This window comes from Arachis duranensis, chromosome 1 (assembly GCF_000817695.3).
Source record: "Arachis duranensis cultivar V14167 chromosome 1, aradu.V14167.gnm2.J7QH, whole genome shotgun sequence".
NCBI lineage: Eukaryota > Viridiplantae > Streptophyta > Magnoliopsida > Fabales > Fabaceae > Arachis > Arachis duranensis.
This window is the reverse complement of record NC_029772.3, coordinates 11,389,167-11,409,979: the sequence shown is the minus strand read 5'-3', so window position 1 is coordinate 11,409,979 and position 20,813 is coordinate 11,389,167. Positions and strand designations below refer to the sequence as shown.

The following is a 20,813-nucleotide window of genomic DNA, read 5'->3' as shown; positions in this document are numbered from 1 at the left end:
ATATTTGATTGATATTATTTGTCATTGAAGCAGTTGTAATAATTTCATGTACGTAAAAGAAGCAGGGTAAAGGTCACACCACACTTGTTTTCGCTTTCAAGTTTTAGAATTCAAAATAGTTCTACCATGTGGACCTTTTATAAGAGACAAAACGTTACGTTATGTAATAAGGTATACAATTTGATGGGGTAATTTTTTTTCTATCAAATACCTTCTTTATTTTTTGTAATAATGTAAAAACAGGCACATGTCAATCTGATAAATTGGTATATAGTTAAAAAATTTTAGAAAAACTTTTTAAGGATATCAATATACTAATATTTTAATAATTTTTAGTTATTAATTTTAATTATATATATTTTTATAATTAAAATTAACAATTAAAATTATTAAAATACTAATATACCGATACATTTTAAATTTTTTCGAAGTTCTATACTTCTGTTGCTCGTTTCCATCGAAGATGCACATGCAAGTGATGGAAACCTCTTCAATAATATATATATATATATAGTGGGATTGTTATTTAAGTAGACTGATTATCGACTAATCTAAATTGATTAACATAACTTAACATTAGGTAACATTAACATTAACGTTAATGGTACCAAGCAATCCAAAAAGATAGTAATAAAATTTCCAGAAATAAAAGGGGGGTTGGGAGAAGAGAAAACGCAATTGGATGAAGCAAAGTCCTTTCGGTTGTGCCACGTATATGTAATAATGTGTGGGCTCCACCATCCATGGTTTGGGTCCCACTATGCTATCAACAGCTGACACGTGTAGGATCTAAATTGTTCGAGGAAAACAGTAACATGTTCTAAAGAGTGAAGACAAAGTCAAAGTGAGTGAGTGAGATTAAACATTTTAACACTACACATAGTCAAGCATATATGTCTTTTTGATAAATCTTATCCTATCCGCTATAACTTAGATTTTCTCTATTTTTCATTTTTGTAGATTTTGTTTTCTTCTAAAAATAAAAGGACTCATTTGGAGAGAAGACATGTTTTTTTAACTGAAAAGAGTTAACCCTACTCTAGGCTAAAAGAAACAATTTTAATAGAAGATGATATAAATTCTTAAATTTTTTTAATGCATTATTGAGAAAAACAAAATTCTCTACTTCTATACTATATATCGACAATATTTTTAAAAAGTTCATTAGGAAAATCCTAAACTAAATTTCAGCATATTTTTGGGCAATCATCTCAACAAATAGTATAGAACACTAGAAATAATTATATTGATATGGAAAATTAATAATTGTCTTAATTTATTTGTGGTTGGCTATTTATAAATTACATATTTGCTTGTAAAAATATATAATAATTTCTCTGTAACTCAATAAGTATAAGTTTTAGTAAATTGTAATTTTAAAACGTAAATTATATATATTTTTAAATCCTAGTTTAAAATTATAATTTACATACACATAAAAAAATAATATTTAATTATTTTTATTTTAAAAAAATTACATAATATTGTATTTATTTAAATTTATTTGCATAAATTCTAAATTATAATTGTAAAATTATCCAGTTATTTTTTCAAACTTAGACATTTTTTTTTACAGTATAGCTCAACATGGGAAGAATTAATTTAAACAGAATCGGAGTTTAATTTAAAAAGTTATCGCTGATCAATAAATTATCATATATATAAAATAAGATTCAAATTTTTAACATTTGTATAAGGAGACTAATTAACTAACTTTTAAACTAGATATTATCATTATACTTAAATTGACATAATTCATATGCAGTTAATTTTATGTTAGCAGTTAAAAATTATTAAATAATTTAATAAATTTAATTAAATTATTATCTAATACCTCTTAATTAAATTTTACTGAATTTTCAACCGTTAAATTTGGTAGCCAAAAGAAAAAGGATGAAATCTATTAACATCATTGTCATAAGTGAGAAGAATCTTTGGTTTAGTTGTGCTTTCTGTTCTTTGAAAAAGCATTGTATATATTTTCATCAATCACCTCTTCGTCAGAACCAGATACTGCAAACTGCCACAAACTACGCACATTCCCCACTTCTTCTTCTTCTTCAATTTGCTTTCTATGAATTCATATCCTCTCTAAGATTATTTGAACAATGTTCGCCGTGAAGAAGCTGGTTGAAAAAGCCTCCATAAAGAAGGTCAGATCGATCATTATTCATTTCAATTCCATTCTCAATTCTTTCTTCCTCTTCTTCTTCATTATTCATTCTCAACTTCCTAGTTATACCTAAAATTACACTTCAATCTACTTCTTATTCTCAGCATCGATTCATTCCCCTTTAAATTTCCTTCATCTGATTCTCAACTTAGATATTCGAGCTTCGATTATATATTATTTTACATGTAATCTGGATCTACCTTCAACCTTTTTTGTTTAATAGAAAAATGAAACATATCAATGACATTCTCAAAAAAAGAAAATATAGGTAAATAATTTTTAACTAGTTAATTTTAAATAACTGTAATTAATAATTATTAATTTGATATTTTTTAAAAATAAAATTTAAATTAATAACAACTAATTAATACAAAATATAATTTAAAAATATTTATTGATTTATTGTTTATTAGATTTTTACTAGTTATCTAACAGGATTGTATTTTATTTAGTTTTTAAGAAAAATTAATTTTGGTGTGAAATATGGCTCCTTAGTGTAGTTAGTAGTCTTCACAATATATTAGAATTTGAGCAGGTTGGATAATTTTATATGCTTTAATATTACGCCACTACACAGAAAAAAAAAAAGAAAAGAAATTTTAATATTGTCTTGTATATGCTTATATAGGTGACTTTTAAAAGTAATTACTGTATGACGAAAACACTTTTAATTATAATGTAGTGTATACGATTAGATAATTATTTAAAATATTTTAATTTATTATAATATCAAATTAATTTTTTAATTTCATTTCTCTAATATTTGATTAATTTAATAAAACAAATTTCAATTTCCGGACATTTTGTATTCTGTTGAAGAACCGAATATAAATAGGAATTGCTTTAGAAAAATTCTTTTTAGTATATATACAAAAAAATCATATTAACTGTTTAATGCTGAATTGTTGACCAAATAGTGAAGATTGGAGAAAGATACGGTGTTATCCAACTTTGAGAACAGCGGTCGGTGGTATTTTTAATTAGAAGGTCTTTTGTGTGGACCCATTTTTCTTGCATTAATGTTTCTAATTCTATGAAACGTGTTGCTCACTTACTCTCCCCACCAGAATCCAAGGCCCTGGGATTCAGGGAACTAAACAAGTGTCCCAACAAGCAAAGCAATGGAATTGGACTAAGATTTTAGTTTCACTTTTGTGGATTCAAAAATTTGGAGTCGCATATTGGCATATTCAATTAATCTATTTTGTGTCTATGACTATGAGATAGTGTTTGATGGTTAAAGATTGGAATTAAATTTTAATCCTGAACTTAAAATTTCAGTCTCTCCTATACTTTTAGAAAGTGAGAGATTTAGGATGGAGAATGAAATTTTAATATTTTTTTAAAAAATATTTTTATTTAATTTTTTAAATTTTAAATATATAGAAAATCTCAGTCTCTCAGTCTCCAATCTCCTTCCAAATGCAGCCTGATAGAACAAGTGTTATGCTACTTTAATCACAGAGACTTTAGTACAGTAGGCAGCTAGTTGAACTTCTTTAGTTATTTTACTGAAGAGTTTGATAGCTTAGAAAATTTATTATTAAAAGTTATGTAACATATTGTCATAATTATACTGAACTATAATGGTTGTTTTCTGCTAAATAAAAAATTCACTTGATATTTGGTAAAAATGTGGTGAATAGTGGTGATTGTGATGGTAATATAGAAGTTGAAGTTCTTCACACAAGTGTTGGAAAATAGTATTGATAATTTGATAGGGAATAGTTCTACAATCTAACGATGATAGTTGCATAGTTCTTTACATGAATCTACTACTAAAGATGGTTGGCACAGTTAGTAAAGAACAAAGTTAGATTTCACAAGAATCTGAGTCCAATTCTTAGTACTAACATATAGAATCTTTACTATCTATACCAACTATCTTTAGCTTACTTCAAACTTCAAACAAATACAGACTTAACATTGCATTGCATTCATGGTTGCAGCCAGGAGGAAATTCCTCAGATGGATTAAAAGCAAGTGATGTGGATCCAAGGTTGTTATTTCATAATGGGGTGCCATCTGGTGCTGCAAACTTTGCTTTTGACAATACTCACATGATACTGGCCATTTCAACAAAGTAATTTCATTCATTCCCCTTGGCCCTAGCCTAATTCTAAGTCTTTTCAATAGTTTTGTCAACGAGTCTTTTGAGTGTATTTGAAGAATTTTTGTTCTTTCACGAGTAACTTTGTCGTCTTTCGTGGATAATTCTTTTTACTTAACTGGTTTTGTGTTGTTGTACTCTTTCCTATGTGAAATCTATCATGGAAATGGAATATTTGAACATGTTAAGTGTTATTAAATGAGATCCTTTTTTTGTCCTCATAAGCTTCAAGTCGAAACTGATTCTGTTGAGATTTATTTCCAAAAAGGGATGGTCGGATTAAACTATATGGTAAAGGTAATTCCCAAGGCCTACTTGAATCTAGTGAGCCATTGCCTAGCAAGTTCTTACAGGTGATGGCCCTTACTTTTCATGATCAAATTTCCCTATATATAAGTTATATACACATATAAGTATGCATTGTATTGTAACACTCACATTGACATTCACATTTGATATAATGCAGTTCATCCAGAACCAAGGCATTCTTATAAATGTTACTTCCAATAATCATATTGAGGCAAGTTAACTTTCTCTTGCATTTATAACAATTTGTCTAGCTGCCTCTGCATTGCATTGTTGAGAATAATTTCTATGAATTGACAGTGCGAAACACTTTTACAGGTCAACTAATAGATAGCAAATCATCGTAGATAGTTATAATTGGTGGTCATATATCATGACTTGACACTTCCTTAAAATTTCTATTGGTTGACAATGTAAAACTCCTTTGCACTGATATTACATTACATTACAATATCGAAAGCAAAAAATTAATGTGCTAGTAAGTTAATTGATTCTTCTAAGAAATATCATATTTAGGTTTGGGACATAGACAAGAAACTTTTGTCAGATGCTTACATTGTGAAGGAAGAAATCACTTCCTTTGCAGTCATACAACATAGCCTATATATGTAAGTAATAATATGCACAATTCATGCTAAACTATCAAAAATTAATTTTTGAGGGAGGTCCAAAATTTATCATATGCATTTTTCCATTGGCAGGTACATTGGATATTCTAATGGTAATATTTCAGTGTTGAAGATTGATCAAGAACCTTGGCATATGGTTCAAATGCAGTACACAATACCCCTCTCGGCTTCTTACGGTGAGAATTTGAGATACATTAGTATCTATTTTGCTGTAGAATAGTTAATTAACATTGATTCATTAATTATTTGAGCTTAAGTTCCTTAATCACATTATTTAGGAGATTCTGAAGTGCCTGATGATACTGTTGTGACACATATTCTGCCTCAACCAGCAGCTGAAAGTAAAAGGTGAAATTACTCTCAAGATTATCTCTAGATTTTCCACAAATTTCAATTAGGTCTCTATAATTTTAAAGTTTGTAATCAAGTCTCTATAAGTTATATAGAAGTTTGTAATTGGATCCCTAGTTCTAACATTTTGTGATCAAACCTACATAGTACATACCAAATGATACATTGCCATATAAAGTTTTCACACATTATAAAGTTTTGTGATAATTCTTATGGACCTGGTTGAAAAATGTTTGTACAAAATATTGGAAATGAATTTGAAATGTTTAAGCTATAAGAACTTGATTGAAAACTTTTGTACTATTATACACTCGAGTGCATACGAAAAGACTTAATTTTGATGCGATGGCAGTATAAAAATTTCAGTCAATTCAAGTTTCTGTTTTTTGTATGCAGGGTTCTGATAATCTTTAGAAATGGCCAGATAATTTTGTGGGATATTAGAGAAAGCAAAACTGTTTCCAAAACTGGTGGAAACATGTCACAACCACTCCATAGTGAAACAAAGAAAGTTTCTTCTGCATGTTGGTCATGTCCTTTTGGAAGCAAAGTTGTTGTAGGCTACAACAACGGAGAGATCTTCATTTGGAGTATCCCTTCCCTAAACATCGGACGAGACAGTTCTGTATCAGCGCCGGATCATAATACTACACAGAACACTCCTCTTCTTAAAATTAACTTGGGATACAAGTCAGAGAAAATTCCCATAGGATCAATGAAATGGATTTATGCTGAAGGGAAGGCTAGTAGATTATATGTCATGGGAGATTGTGATGATGCATCTTCTTTAAACTCATTGCAGGTATTCGCATGTTTTTGCTGAAAATATTATCAGAATTGCTTGTTTGTATCGGATTTGTGTGATACCGGATTCTTCAAAATACTTTCAGATGCTTCTAGGTTTATTTCTTTAATTTTCATATTAACTTTTCAGAATTTCTATCCTAGATAAGTAAAAGTTCTATAGTAATTAACCTAGATAGAAATTCTTGAGATCATGGTTGAAACTTTCTATGATGCAGGTAGTGTTATTGAATGATAACATAGAATCTCGCACGATTAAGTTGGGCCTTCATTTGTCTGAAAGTTGTGTTGCCATGGAGCTCATATCAGCAACTTCAAATGAACAAAGCAAGCACAGACAAGAATCTTTGATTCTGATTGGGAAATCAGGCCATATATATCAATATGATGATGGCTTGATTGAAAGATATCTGATACAAAGCCAATCCAAGTCCTCACCCTCACTTCCAAAGGAAGTGACTGTGAAATTACCATTTGCAGATTCAAGCATCACAACTTCAAAATTCATATCCAACACTACCGATGTATTAAACATTGAAGAGGAGGTAATAAATTAATAGGGGTTATGAATTTGGATTGTTTTTCACTCGACATAAGAAGCACAGACACTCCATTAAGCTGCATAGTCTGCAAGAAATACTTGCATACTTATGAAGCACATTTAATGAGTGCTCCTGAAATTTAATCCATATATTCATTCTTTCTTGAAATTTACATCTTCTATGCTAATGTACTTGTTTGTGATTTTCTTTTCTATGGTGACATAGTATTATAGAGAGCTGATAAAAAATTATCCACCACTTATTACGGTCGAAACTAATCAAAAGGACGGGTCTACACTGATGAGTTCTGCAAAGTTTACTGGATTCTCAAAAGTTCAAAATCTGTACATAACTGGACACAGCAATGGTGCTCTAAACTTCTGGGATGCTTCATGTCCCCTTTTCATCCCAATTCTGCAGTTAAAGCAACAGGTAATATTTTTTCGTGGTTAAATTATCCTAGACGTCCCAATAGTTTCAATTAATTTTCAATTGGATCTTTATAGTTAGTTTAAAAGTTTGTAATCAAGTCCCCTTTTCCATGTTCATGATTTAGAACTTAATAGTTAGCATAATTTCAGTCATAAGTTCTTTTCTTAATCTTTTTCCTTGATCTTAATGCAGAGTGAAAATGATTTTTCTTTAAGTGGCATACCCTTGACAGCATTATTTTTTGATAGCACATATCCTCTTCTTGTTTCTGGTGATCAGAGCGGAACGGTTAGATTTCTTCGATGATACATTGTGATCATTTTCTTAAATTTTCATCCTTTCCTAGTTATAATATGTTTTCCATAAACATGATTAACAGGTTCGCTTATTTAGATTCAAACCTGAACCATATACTACCAACAGCTTCATGTCTCTTACTGGTATGACATAGAATATAGAATTTTCTTTGTTATCAGAAAGCTAAAACTCTTAAATATTTTAATTAACAGCAACTTTCATTTCGATTCCTCTTTGTGCAGGCGGTTCAAAGAAAGGAACTGATCATATAATCCAGAGTGTAAAAGTTCTGAAGACTAATGGTGCTGTGCTTTCTATGAACATAAATCACAGTTCAACACATCTTGCAGTTGGTTCTGATCAAGGACATGTGAGATTATACTTTATACCTTTTTATTTCAATCTTGAAAATGTGTTTTTCGCTCATTGTCCAAAAGTATCCTTAGATATGAATTTGAGGTCAGATACCTGAGTTGTAAGAAAATATGTGAGTTTTGCATTTATATTAGCCCTTATCATTTGTTTGGATTTTTAGTTCCTTAACTATTGTTTGTTACAGGTTTCAGTTTTTAGCATGGATGGACCAACATTGCTGTATCAGAAAAACATTGCTAGCGAAATATCCGCCGGCATTGTCGATCTACACTTCCTAACATGCAGTCTGCAGGGTTTTGAGAAGAACATTCTAGTGGTCGGAACAAAGGACTCATCTATTCTTGCACTTGATAGTGAAACTGGAAACACACTTGGCAATGGAAGTGTTCATCCAAAGAAGCCCTCTAGAGCTCTATTTATGCAGGTGTTGGGTAAGCCTATACAAATGATAACATAATGATCAAATTTATCAAGAACTCAATGCACATGCTTATTATGTTTAGGATCAATATAGTTTAATAATATTGTTGAATGCTGATATTTATGAAGCAAACTATCAGAAAGATAGAGGTGATTATTAATATCATTGTACACAGATGGACAGGGTAACAGTGAGGATGCAACAACAAAGCAATCACATATTCTGCTTTGTTCTGAGAAGGCTTTGTATGTCTATTCATTAGTTCATGCTGTTCAGGTAATTTAATTTAATGCATGATGCCATAATAACAATCCAGAATCATGTCTAACAAGAAAATTATTTGTTAGCCAATGCTTGCAACAAGCTTTTCTTGCATTACAGGGAACAAAAAAGGTGCTCTATAAGAAGAAGTTTCATTCTTCTTCATGTTGCTGGGCATCAACATTTCACAGCAATAATGATATTGGCCTTACGCTCCTTTTCACCAATGGAAAAGTAGAATTAAGGTAATGAGAAGAGTATATAACACAAATTATGACTTAAATTATTCATAATTTCTGGCTTGCACGTCAAGTATTTCGCCTTTTTAGCGAAATGTTTTATAACTAGACACACACTTCAAATATTTAGGTCTTTGCCGGAATTATCCTTAATTGTGGAGACTTCTATTAGAGGTTTCAACTATTCGCCTCCAAAACTTGGATCATTTTCTGACATCCAGATGTGTTGTTCATCAAGAGGAGATCTTGTTTTGGTATGGCCATATTTTTTTACTTGTAAAAGCTTATACATTTGTTTGATTCAAGTAATTGACCCAAATTCCATTTTTACAGGTTAGTGGTGATCAAGAAATTCTTGTGTTCTCAGCATTGGTCCAAAGAAAAATTTTCAGGTAATTTCTTAATAAACCACAAAAATACTACCATATACGAGGATAAGACTGTGCTTAGAAGTTAGAAGTTACAAGATACAACTCGGCTTTAATATTGTTAGAGTATAATGAGGATCAATTAGATCAATTAGCATTCGCATCGAATCGTCTTCATATCATAAAGTTGGACCAATAACTCACCAGTAACCTAGTAATTTGAGGTTTTTGGTATATTGATAACAATGGCATTAACCGTAAAGAGGATTGAGCACTTGACCAACAAAAAGAACAGTTCCAGTAAATTGTTCTCTGATCAGAAACAAGAATGGATGGTCTGCAATAAAGTCAAAAGGAGGAGGAGGCTTCTCCCTTGTTCTTCTTCCTCTTCCTGCAGTGGTAGGTATTTGCAACCTTCCAGCTGCAACAGCTTTGGTCCCTTCTTCGTTCACTTCAATGATGCATTTCTGGATAATGTCGGAAATATACGCTGCTCTCTCCTCCACCATTTCAGTCAAAGCTCCTTCCATGAATGGTAACACCAAACCCATCTTCTTTAACATTGGAGAAGCCTCAACCATAAAAGATAGCCTAAATCTTGGGATCTTTAACACACCTAAGTTTTTATAACCGTTCGGGAGCATGTTTTCAAGAGATTCAGATTCAGTACATGGCGTACATCCTTTTGGGGCCATTTTCGCTGGCTTCCTTGTAATTAAGACTGAGGACCTTGAAATCTTGATAATGATGAGCAATGGCGTAATGGTTGTGACTTCCATCCATGAAGGGAACCTTCACTGAGCCACCACCATCCAAGAGATGAAAGTCACCATCCTGTGTATCTTTTTCTCTGAAGGTGCCACTATCTCTCCATAATCCTTTGAAGTAGAGTGTGTTAGCCATGATCACATCCTTCAATTCGATTGAATAAGGATCAATGATGTTGTTAACAACGCCTTTCGTCTCCCTTTCAGCCCATGAGTTAATCTCCTTCGCTACTTCACCCTTATTTGTGAAATCAAGTGAAGCCAAAGTAGGCTTGTAAGTATTCTCCAATACTTGTGAGAAGGAAGGCTTTAGAGATAGGGTTTTGTCAACCCAAACACCATTCGCGAAAGAGAGGTGAGGTCCACAAGCAAGGAGGACAAGAGCTGTGTTGCGACGGAGTTGAGATCGTTGATGGATTCTGACCGGAGGAACGAGAGGAGTTCGTCACAAACCGGGCCGTTGGACCCGGCGGCAACAATGCCAAGAAGGAGTTTGATGCACAAAGGAGAAAAGGCAACGTTCTTGTAACCGCCGCTTTCTTTCGAGAGTAATAAGTGATTTGCAAGCCTAAATTCAGGAGTGATCACCTGAGCGGTCGTAGCTTTTTCACCGTCATTGGTGGTGGTGGTGGTGGCTGCGTTGGGGGCAGAGTTGGAGAGTGTTTCCATTTTGAATCCGATACCAACGGGTATCATTTCCCCCAAAACAACTTTCTCTTCCAGACCTTTCAACCAAAACTCTAGTAATTTCTTGAGAACTCGTTTCTGATATGGAACACTGGGAATTTAAAGATATTTTTTATGACACCTTATATATCCACAAAACAAAACATAAGGTATTCATATTCTAAATCTTACAAAACGGCTGGCTTTTTATGAGAAGCTTGTAATTTGATTTTTGATGCAGCAAATAAGGGAAAACAATTTTTACTTGTTAGCACAAAAAATAAAGCTGCGGATTTAATAGCACAGGTCGCAACAAGAGCTAGGTGTCATTATGTTAATAAAAAATGGCTCAGCGGTATATTAACCAATTAGTATACTACATAAACAAGACTTCATAAGTTCAGGTCTTTGAGAACAGATAAAAAAGGGACAGAATCCATAGTTTACCCTATTTTAAAGAGACTGTTATAGTACTTGAAAACCTATCTGGGTGGCATTAAATACATGACTGGTTTACCCAATATTTTCATAATCGTTGATCAATAAGAAGAGTATACTACTCTTAGAGAATGTATCACTTTGGAAATTCCAACGATTTGTTTAATCAATACAAATTGTGATCCGAACTCGCAAATATTTCGATTCTAGCTAATGATGATACTATAGCTTCAATTCAGTTCATTCTTAACAAATTAATATTTGCAATTTGTGAAGTTGTTCTAGCTATATACAAAATTCTTAATTAATAATAAAATGAATTATTCCATTGAGAACTTTATGGATTTATAGAATTGGTTACTATAACTAATTTACTAGATCGCGCTGGTTGAATCAAAATAATTCCTTTCAAGTTCTATTTATTTTGAGGGCAATATGAATATTCTATTTTGTTTAAGTATAATTAGGATCAATTAGATCAATTAACATTATTTAGCATATCTGAATATTTATTATAGTATATTACGTCTTTATTATTTCGATTCTTTTAGGGCCTATAAATATACTTCTATATTGTATCATTCCACATAACTGGACAAACTTTTTCTCTACTGTTCTCTCTTACCTTTCTAACAAATATATGATATAAAACTAGGAGAATATTTAACTTAAAATACTAAAGAAGATAGTATGAGAAAGAAGATAGTATATATGAATATTTAACTTAAAATACTAATTTGAAGCATCCATGCATCTAAGTAATTCATTCTCACAAATTGCTTGACTTCATTCTAGGCTTTTGGATTCTGTCAGCACCATCTACAGCAAAGAAAGGATGGCATCACAAGAAGAGCTTGTCCCTAGCCAAGCCATTTATAAGGAAAAGAAAAAGGTACACACAAACTTTATTAAACTTTGCAAACTCTCTGTTGGCCCAAAAGATTTACAGCAATGGATTGTGACAAACTACCCTATTGAGTTAGATTTCATATCATATTCTCCTCACTTGATCCATTCTTAGCTGATATTATCTTTGGAAGTAATGGTGCTTGCTTTGCTCTTTGGCTTCCCTAGGGAATATTCAGCTCAGTTATCAAAGATCTCACCGGTGGTAAAGAAAAGCATGCCCTGATTCCGGAAACAGAAGATTCTAAAGAGAGTATCCAGGAACTCTCAGTGATCTTTTCGAATCCGAATTTTCCTTCTGAGGCAGATAATAATGATAACCTGACTGCTGATGAAGATGATCTTGATCTAAATATAGGTATAAATACTTACATTATCTAAGGCATGAGTCTGTATTCATAGAATTTCTATATACAATCTGAAATGTTCTTAATTGTTCTTGTATAGATGACATTGACATAGATGATCATGAAGAAAAACACAGAGAACAAAACAAATTGGGATTGGGAGCTCTTAACAAGAAGAAATTGGCTGGAAAGTTTCATGCTCTAAAAGGTTAGTGGGAAAATGACTCAATTCAGTTTTACTTCTTGTGAGTCAATTATTCTGTCATGTTCTTCGGTTGATTTTGGGAGAAGTGGAAAGTTTTAGGAACTACCAAACATAAATCACTTTACATAAAAATCAATTCTAACTAGCTAAGAACTTTTGCTTCGTAAGATATAAATGAAGACGATTAAACACTGAACACTAGCTAAATTAGTTGAATTGAGCATCCAAATGCAGGTAAGTTGAAAGAGATGAAGGGAAACATTCACAAAACATCAGCAAAGGAAGATCAACAAGAAGAGCAAGCCGGAACAGTTGATCAAATTAAGAAAAAATATGGATTCTCTTCTTATTCTTGTTCCAATGTAAGTAATATATATCTTCCTGAGTATGCATCCTCTATCACTATCATGCATGGAATTTCCATTTTCATCACATAACAATCCATCTACTTATGCGAGCTTCTCAGTCATCATAGTTAGTTAATCTCAGTAAACTTATTAATCAAGTAATCGTGGTTTCGTAGGTCTAGCGACTACCATTTGAAAAAACTAACACAAACTTTTTGATCGATAATTAGACTCAGAAAATATTCGAGAACTAGAACTTTGTCACCAGAATGAGGTGACATTGTCCTTACTCCTTGGCCTTGCAACGAAAAGGTTGATCCCACCACTAGTTATTGAATCACCGCCGTAAATTCTGACAAAGATTCTTGTTATATTTTGTCTAATCATCGAGTACTTCATGGCTAGACCACCATAGAGTAGTGAGAAAACTATGCTTTAGCACATAATTCATACTTGAAGTTTTTAATAATCTCCTAAGATGCATTAGAAACAAAAAAAGATTCAAAAAAAATCTGATAATGCAGGAAACAAGTGCTGCTAAACTGTCGGAAAGCAAGCTGCGTGAGAACTTGAACAAACTGCAGGTAAAATATTTTGGTTTAACACAAAAAAAATGCAGAACACAAAAAAAGAAGTATGTTCTTCATTTTTCACATTTCACTCTTATGATTTGGCAGGGCATTAATGTTAAAACTGCAGAAATGCAAGACACAGCAAAGTCATTTTCATCATTGGCAAATCAAGTGCTCCGAACAGCAGAACAAGATAGACGAAGTTCATAAAAGGCACTGAACAAGTGGATTCAGTTTACCCGGTTTTTGTTGGAAAAAAAAAAAAAACTTGTATTTAAGTTTGTTTTATAGTTTTGTATATTCTCTTTAAAATTGTGAACCTTCCCTCACACATATTTCTATTAGTTTTGGGTTGTTATTCAGTGTTCAAATATTCACAAATAAATATACATGTAAATAAGCCGAGTTGATGAGAACAGGACCAAAATGAGCATTAAGAAATTGATCTAACAATCTTGCGATAAGGTAAATTATTGCATTGATTCTTGAATCTTCAAACAAGCTAAGTAAAGCATGAAAGAACCAAATTAAAATTTTAAAACAATTAAGGCCTTGCAAGCTTCGAAGCAAAAGCTCCTACTGAACTCGATGCTCAAGTTATAAAATCTATTTAAGGTTAAATACTTAAATTACAGGGTCACTGTTTAAAGAGTATAATATAACTGCAGCACTCTTAATTATGAGAAAAATCATTAATCTAATAATACTAAATAACTGAAAATCCAAAGGATTATTGCAAAGTTAATCATGTACAAAATTAAATATTACTTAATTAGAAAAAAAAACTAAAAAAGTAGTCCAAACAGACTTGCTGCACTCTCAACCTCTTCGAAATATCCCTTGCCTTTTCTCTCCTGAGAAAAAATAAGTTTTTAAGTATAAATTAGTTAATCAACATATTTTCATATATGGAGAAGATCATGGTGGAAAAAGAAAAAATCACCTCTGCAAATGTTCGCCTTTTATTCATAAGTTTGGTCCTTGATTTATCAATAATTGACTTTGTCTGAAAGATAGAATCATGAAATGATAAAGTAACAAAAAATAAATATATGTAAATGAAAAGATGAGTTTAATAGTTATTTTTACTGATATGAGGTAAAAAAGAAGTTTGGCTACTATACCTGTTCTCGCTCTTTCTTTATTTGACTTCTTGTTAATAGTTCAGGATCTTTCCCTCGAGTACCAGGGAGATATACCTTTGCTTCAATCTGTTAGAAATGAAGTAAATTATTAGTAAATTCAAAAATTAAATTTATCCAAGAAAAACAAAATTTATTTTGCTAACCTTTTCTTCGATAGGTTCATATAGACATGGAGTTTCTTCCTCTTCATAATAGGGTACAAATGCAAATAATTCTTGAATGACTTCGTTTTCCTAATATAACAACGATAAAAAAAATCAAATACTTGATAATAAATAAGAGTTATTTATTAATTATGTAGTGATTTTTTAAAAGCTAACCATCAAATAATATGAAAATTCTTCTTCTCCCACAAAATTCTTGAGGAAATTGAACTATTCATAAAAGAGAAAAAAGTGTTAGAAATAAATCAAAATCAAGAACAAACTAGGACCAAGTAAACAATGAATAAATATTGTTTAATATACCTGTGTAATTGAAGTCCATGATGTTAGAATTAATTTTTGTCCATCAAATATTTCACAATATTTTGGACGTTTATCTTCCTTAAAGTACATTAAGACGTCCCAGTCGGTTCTAGCAGCATTGTTGAACATTTGTTTCAGAGGAGGTGCAGTTTTAGCTTCCATTGAAGTACTCTCTAGTTGCTTCAAAATCATGTTTTTAATGTATTTTCTTAATCCATCATAAGACTCTGATAATAATTCTTCAGTTTTAACAAAAAATCTGTCAACTTTATCACGCTCAAATATCAAAGCTAATGCTTCACCAGCAGCAACGCAAGTTGCATCTTCTTTGAGTAATGTCAAGAACCGAGAAATTACCCTGCATCAAGAATCATTAATTAAAGCAAAGTTAAATTATGACAATTAAGATTGTATTGAGGATTTAATTTTCATGTATCGAAGAAGTAGGAGTATTTATGGGCGAGGTCGGGTTTAATTAGATTTAAACCCGGTCCTAGAAAAGCATCAGGTCTATTTTGGCCTGACTCGACTCGAAAACAATTCGAAATAAATCGGATTAACTAGATAAATCCGATGTAAAATTAGTATACACAAATTTATAATTTCTATATACTAAAGTAATAAAATTTTACTTTTAAAAATTAAATTTAATAAATGTTATATTATATTTATACAAAATAAATTATTTTAAAGTAAAAATAATACCATATAATATAAAAAATATTAATTGAAATATAAAAGTATAATATGACATTACTAATTTTACTTTAAAATATATATTTTTATTATAAAAAATAACTTTGGGGTGGAAGTGGATCAAGTGACCCAAAGCATAATCTGAATCTAGTCCTAAAATAACTACAGATAAAAATAATAAAAATAGCTAAGTCTTTAACATCCTTACAAAGAAGTTTACAACTTTACATAGAAATTCGATCATATATTGTCACATTATAAAAAATATTAACTTTTAAATTTATCCAATCATGTATTATCATATTTGAAAAAATTAATTTTTATATTTTCAATGCATCAAAATTGAAACTCTTATACAAAATAGAAAATTAATGGACTTACCCTTGCCAGCGACCGGAGATGATTTCCAACCTATATACTCTTGTAAGTAAAAACATCCAAGCATAAATTAATGTTGATAGAGTAGTAGCAGAGACTTGGTTTTTAAGTGCCTGAAAAAATAAAAAGAAAGAAAAGAAAAGCTTCTAAGTAATAATAAATATATACAAAACAGATCATACTTCAATTAATAAAAATTTAACTAAAGATTTTTGAGTAAATTAAAGTACGTACACCAACCTTGGATTTAGGACAAATATATTCCCAAATCACTTGCATGGCTTCTTGAATTTCCACTGAATTGCTTGCACAGAAAGATGTGACTATGGCCAAACACTCTACAAGAGCAATAAAGCCACATGGTTCCAAAAGCTGCATAGAGATTAAGATTTTATTAAATTTCAAACATCTTTTCATATATTATATTTATTGGTTTATTTATTTATCGATTTTTTCCTGAAATAAAATAAAAAAGTTATTATTTTCCTAAACACAATTTTTGAACTTTAATTTTCCAAATACGATTTTTTTAGAGCAAATTCGACGGCGAACTCCACTCAAATTTTTAAAAATTCATGTTTTTAATCCATATCATCGTCTCCAAAATAGTATCTAGATCTCCAAACAGTACATAGGAGTACACAAAAATATACAGAAAACAAGCATAACTTTTCCAAGAATTTTTTTAATTATAAATTTAAAAAACAAGCCATATTTAACAATGGCACCAATTATCACCGTCTCCAAAAATACACAGGTACATCGGAATAAGCCATATTTAACAAGGATTTTTTTAATTAAAAATTAAAAAAAAACTATTTTCCAAAAATAAAATATGACTTATTCCTATATATTTTTGTGTACTATCATGTACTTTGGAGACGATGACAATGGTTACCATTGTTAACTTTTCAAACAATATGATATATTTGAAGTGAAGTTCGCCGGGATAAGACCAACTTTATAATTTTTATAGAGTTCAGGTGCGGCGAACTTGCCCAAATGCCAAAAAAAAATCGTATTTAGGGAGTTAAAGTTAAAAAATCATGTTTGAGGAAATAATTATTTTTTATTTTATTTTAGTAAACAAATATTTATTTATTAATATTAACAACTTAAAAAACATTATGAAATTGTATCTTAAAATACCTTGTCAGGAACTCGAAGCAGTTTAGTAACTTGAGAAATTGTGTATCTGTATACTTCGTCTGCATTCTCAGTCTCACAAACTGATATTGCCATTAACCCTGAACTCATTTTTCATATAAATTAAAACATCAAATTAGGTTATAGTTATTGAGTAAGAAAAATAAAAGTCAATAAGCCTATTAAATATTATTATGATTGAGAAAAAGAGTTTAAGACGAACCAAGAGCTTGAGAAGCCAATTGTTTCTCTTTAGTCAAACCTTTTTTAAGGCAATTTAACATTTGCTCCAAGTAAGTGATGAAGCTGTAAAAAAAAGCACTCATTAATAATTCAAATCTATTTAGGAAAATTGAACAAGAATTAATAGTATATAGCCTTACTAGTTTTCCAAAATACTGTCTTCAAATCCTTCGAGAAAGATCTTAATAAAAGCCGATAATCCTTCCTCTCTAACACAAGCTCTTCAATAATAAAAGAAAACAAAAATGTATAATAATAAATATAAAAAATAAACGTATCATATAAAATATTTTTTTTTAATAAAAAAGGAAAAGAAGAAAAAGCCATACTTTTTATTTTCTAATTTTTCTAATTTTCGCACGAAACTTGAGTGAATTAATGTTGGACAACGAAATCTAACAAGCTTAAGCGGTGGTACCACACGATCTTCCTCATCATCGATTTCATGGAATCTTTCTTTGCCTGTAAAATAACATTCCAATCAAGAATTAAACTAAAGTAATAACTCACACATTAACGTCAAGGAACGATACCTAAAAATCTAGAATTGGAGAAAAAAAACAAAAAACTCACAAATTAATAAAAGGATAAAATTCTGTAGAATTAGACCAAAACTGAGGTGATATAAATTATAATTACCTTTCTTTCCCTGTCCAATTTTTTTCGCAGCTTTCCTCATCTGCACACTATCTCTCTTGATCCCCACCATCTCCACTTGAATGAAGGCAAACGACACAAATTGATTGAAGTTGAAGATTTTTAATGCGACTTGTGTGTAACAACAATCGCTTTCTTCACACTCTGGACAATAAGACGTTGAAAACTTTCTTCTTCGAACGTCGCCGATGTAGCGCTGAGTAGGACGGCAATGGAAGTTTTCTTGCAACACTGAAGATGCGAGGTTGAAGAAGATTTTCAGAATTTGAAAACAGGGCGGACATATATATAGAGATAATAAATTTAAAAATCACTGCCTGAATCTTTTATTTATTTAAGATAAGATAAGATAAATAAATTAAAAATTCAAGCAGTGAGTTTTAGATTTTAAACAGAACAAAAAGATACGATATGATAAACACAGATTTTAGGTGAAATTAAAAATTTTGAAGTGATTTAATATTTTCACAATCTCCATTGAGTTGTTTTATCTATATTATCTATACCAACCTCAAGTCTATGTCATTCTTGTCGTTCAACCAAAACCCATGTAAGATCTTCCTCTCAAAATCCTCCCCTTTAAACCGAACATCCTCCTCTTCCCCATCTCCAAAACCGTTTTCTTCACCATTATATCACTCATTCCCATCTCCTACTCCATCTTGTAAGCAAGCATGCTCTCCTCAAACTGTGAATCACACCGAAATCCCTAACAGTCACAACAGTTGACATCCCTTGCCTTCTCGTGCACAACCTGCCAACCTCATCAGTGAACTTCCTAATTCCGCCCCTAATTATGGCATCCACATTTAACCCCGAGACCTCATTAGCATGCCTAGTGTCTAGTGAGCAATTCACACAGCTCCAACCACAATCTATGCCTAGTCTTCCCCTTAATCGAGAAAAACGTGCCATCATTCAAAACCGAAGCCAACCTTTCAGCAGCCTCCTGCCACAACAAGCAAGAATTCACCAAAAACTCAATAAAATCCTCAATATGAGAAGGATCATACTTCAAGTACCTACGATAAACCCGAAGAGAAGTCTCTATGGGCACACCCTCTGACTCACGAAAACCAAATAGGGTTCCCAGATCCTATCATGCTGAGTGACCGGCAAAGCGCAAAGAGCTCGATCGAAGGTTCTCCTGGTTCTTGTTAGCTCAATTAGGTATCGCCACCATAGCTTGAGGCTGAAAGGGTTTCGGAGAATCTCTTCCTCGTACAGAAGGTCGTCTTGGGAAGGGTACAGGTCCTGAGAAATTGACGATGATGAAGGCATCACGGTGGACGAGTTTTCGGAAACGGAAGCTTATCAATCTAACAACAGCAGCAGCAGAAGAAGAGTGATGAGAAGATGTAGACTAGTAACGACTGTGCACTCAGTGAAAAAAATAAAAAATTGCATAGTTTTTATTAAAATGAGTTTTACCATATATAATTTTAAGACTTAATGTAATCCATCAGTGTTTAAGATTAACACAATTTTAAGCCTTAATATACCATATCAAAATAATTTTGTTAACTAAGATTAACAAAGTTTTCAAAACAATTTTAACAAGGTCAACACAAAAATTAACATGCTTTAACAAAGATTAATAAAGTTTTCAACCCAATTTTAACAAGTTCAGCAGAATAACAAGAATTAATCAACCAAGAACGAGTCAGTAACAGAGTTAAAATTGATTTTCAAGCAGTGAGCATAGCTAATCAACCAAGAACAAGCAAGGATGAACAGTGAATCGGTATCAATTTATCATCAAGCAGTAAGCCAGTAACAAATATAATCAACTAAGAACAAGCAAGAACAAGCCAGCAACAGAGTTAAAATTTATTATCAAGCAGTGAGCAAAGCCAATCAACCAAGAACAAAGCACTAAACAATTCTAGTGCATCCTGGCGTTACCTTCGGCGAGGGCAGGGAGTAGAGATTTGAGGGAGATCGACGGACGACAGGAAGCTGGCAACGAACACTGGCGAGCCGGCGACGAACACGATGGGGAGGACCTTCGAGAACAACGAACCAGGAGGATTGGGGAACGACCACCACGAACCAGGCGGCGGCGGTGAGATGAACGGCGGCGCTATGGAGGCTAGGGTTTTCAAGGAAGAGCTGAGATGGAACTATGGAGGCTAGTGGTTTAGTTTTTGGGTTTGAATTCAGAATCCCTTTTGATGAAATAGCAAAACGGCGTCGTTTAAAGGAACCGGTCGGTTTTCAGAACCATCATCAACAGTGACAACTCCACCGAGAGTGTGCAAGAATGCTAAGCACTGGGGAAGCTAAGACCGAAAACAACAAGGGTAAAATGGGTACACCATATTGTTTCATGATGAGATTAAATTAAAAGATTTTATTTCAATTAATTTAAGACTTCTTTTTTGCGACTGACTAATTCTGCAAATTAATTTTATTATGGAGCCACAGTTTCTGACGGCGTTATGAAAAGGAAGAGAGCTTTACATAAGTATAGTATCAGTGCACACAGAAAACAGACCGAACGAGTTGTCCTGGCCAAATCGGAC

General features: G+C 31.9%; 2 protein-coding genes across 9 annotated transcripts; one reads left to right on the top strand and one right to left on the bottom strand.

Moving 5' to 3' along the window:
• Positions 1-1,970: 1,970 nt before the first annotated feature.
• On the top strand, positions 1,971-13,914 carry LOC107475897 (uncharacterized). 2 transcript variants are annotated; one of them, XM_016095569.3, is made up of 24 exons: positions 1,971-2,153; positions 4,123-4,256; positions 4,552-4,636; positions 4,750-4,803; positions 5,106-5,197; positions 5,291-5,394; positions 5,497-5,566; positions 5,966-6,371; positions 6,592-6,918; positions 7,141-7,347; positions 7,540-7,635; positions 7,727-7,787; positions 7,887-8,014; positions 8,204-8,450; positions 8,616-8,716; positions 8,822-8,946; positions 9,071-9,194; positions 9,274-9,332; positions 11,975-12,071; positions 12,254-12,443; positions 12,533-12,640; positions 12,872-12,999; positions 13,509-13,568; positions 13,662-13,914. In XM_016095569.3, the coding sequence occupies exons 1-24, from the start codon at positions 2,109-2,111 to the stop codon at positions 13,764-13,766; spliced, it is 3,153 nt and encodes a 1,050-aa protein (XP_015951055.1). In that variant the 5' UTR covers positions 1,971-2,108; the 3' UTR covers positions 13,767-13,914. The 2 variants fall into 2 exon arrangements, with proteins under 2 accessions (XP_015951055.1, XP_020992434.1); XM_021136775.2 differs by lacking the exons at positions 1,971-2,153; positions 5,106-5,197 and having other exon boundaries at positions 4,194-4,256.
• Positions 13,915-14,000: 86 nt separating this feature from the next.
• LOC127745559 (uncharacterized) lies at positions 14,001-20,601 on the bottom strand. Of its 7 annotated transcripts, none has more exons than XM_052258358.1 (16): positions 20,194-20,601; positions 19,311-19,607; positions 18,799-19,237; positions 18,271-18,519; positions 17,961-18,093; positions 17,772-17,852; positions 17,612-17,694; positions 17,392-17,489; positions 16,477-16,614; positions 16,246-16,355; positions 15,169-15,526; positions 15,022-15,075; positions 14,845-14,934; positions 14,681-14,767; positions 14,500-14,562; positions 14,001-14,410 (listed from the first exon to the last, which is right to left on the bottom strand). In XM_052258358.1, exons 4-16 carry the CDS (start codon positions 18,338-18,340, stop codon positions 14,342-14,344), a joined length of 1,434 nt encoding a protein of 477 aa, XP_052114318.1. In that variant the 5' UTR covers positions 18,341-18,519; positions 18,799-19,237; positions 19,311-19,607; positions 20,194-20,601; the 3' UTR covers positions 14,001-14,341. The 7 variants fall into 7 exon arrangements, with proteins under 7 accessions (XP_052114318.1, XP_052114320.1, XP_052114322.1 ...); XM_052258360.1 differs by having other exon boundaries at positions 18,799-19,234; XM_052258362.1 differs by having other exon boundaries at positions 19,315-19,607.
• Positions 20,602-20,813: the final 212 nt, after the last annotated feature.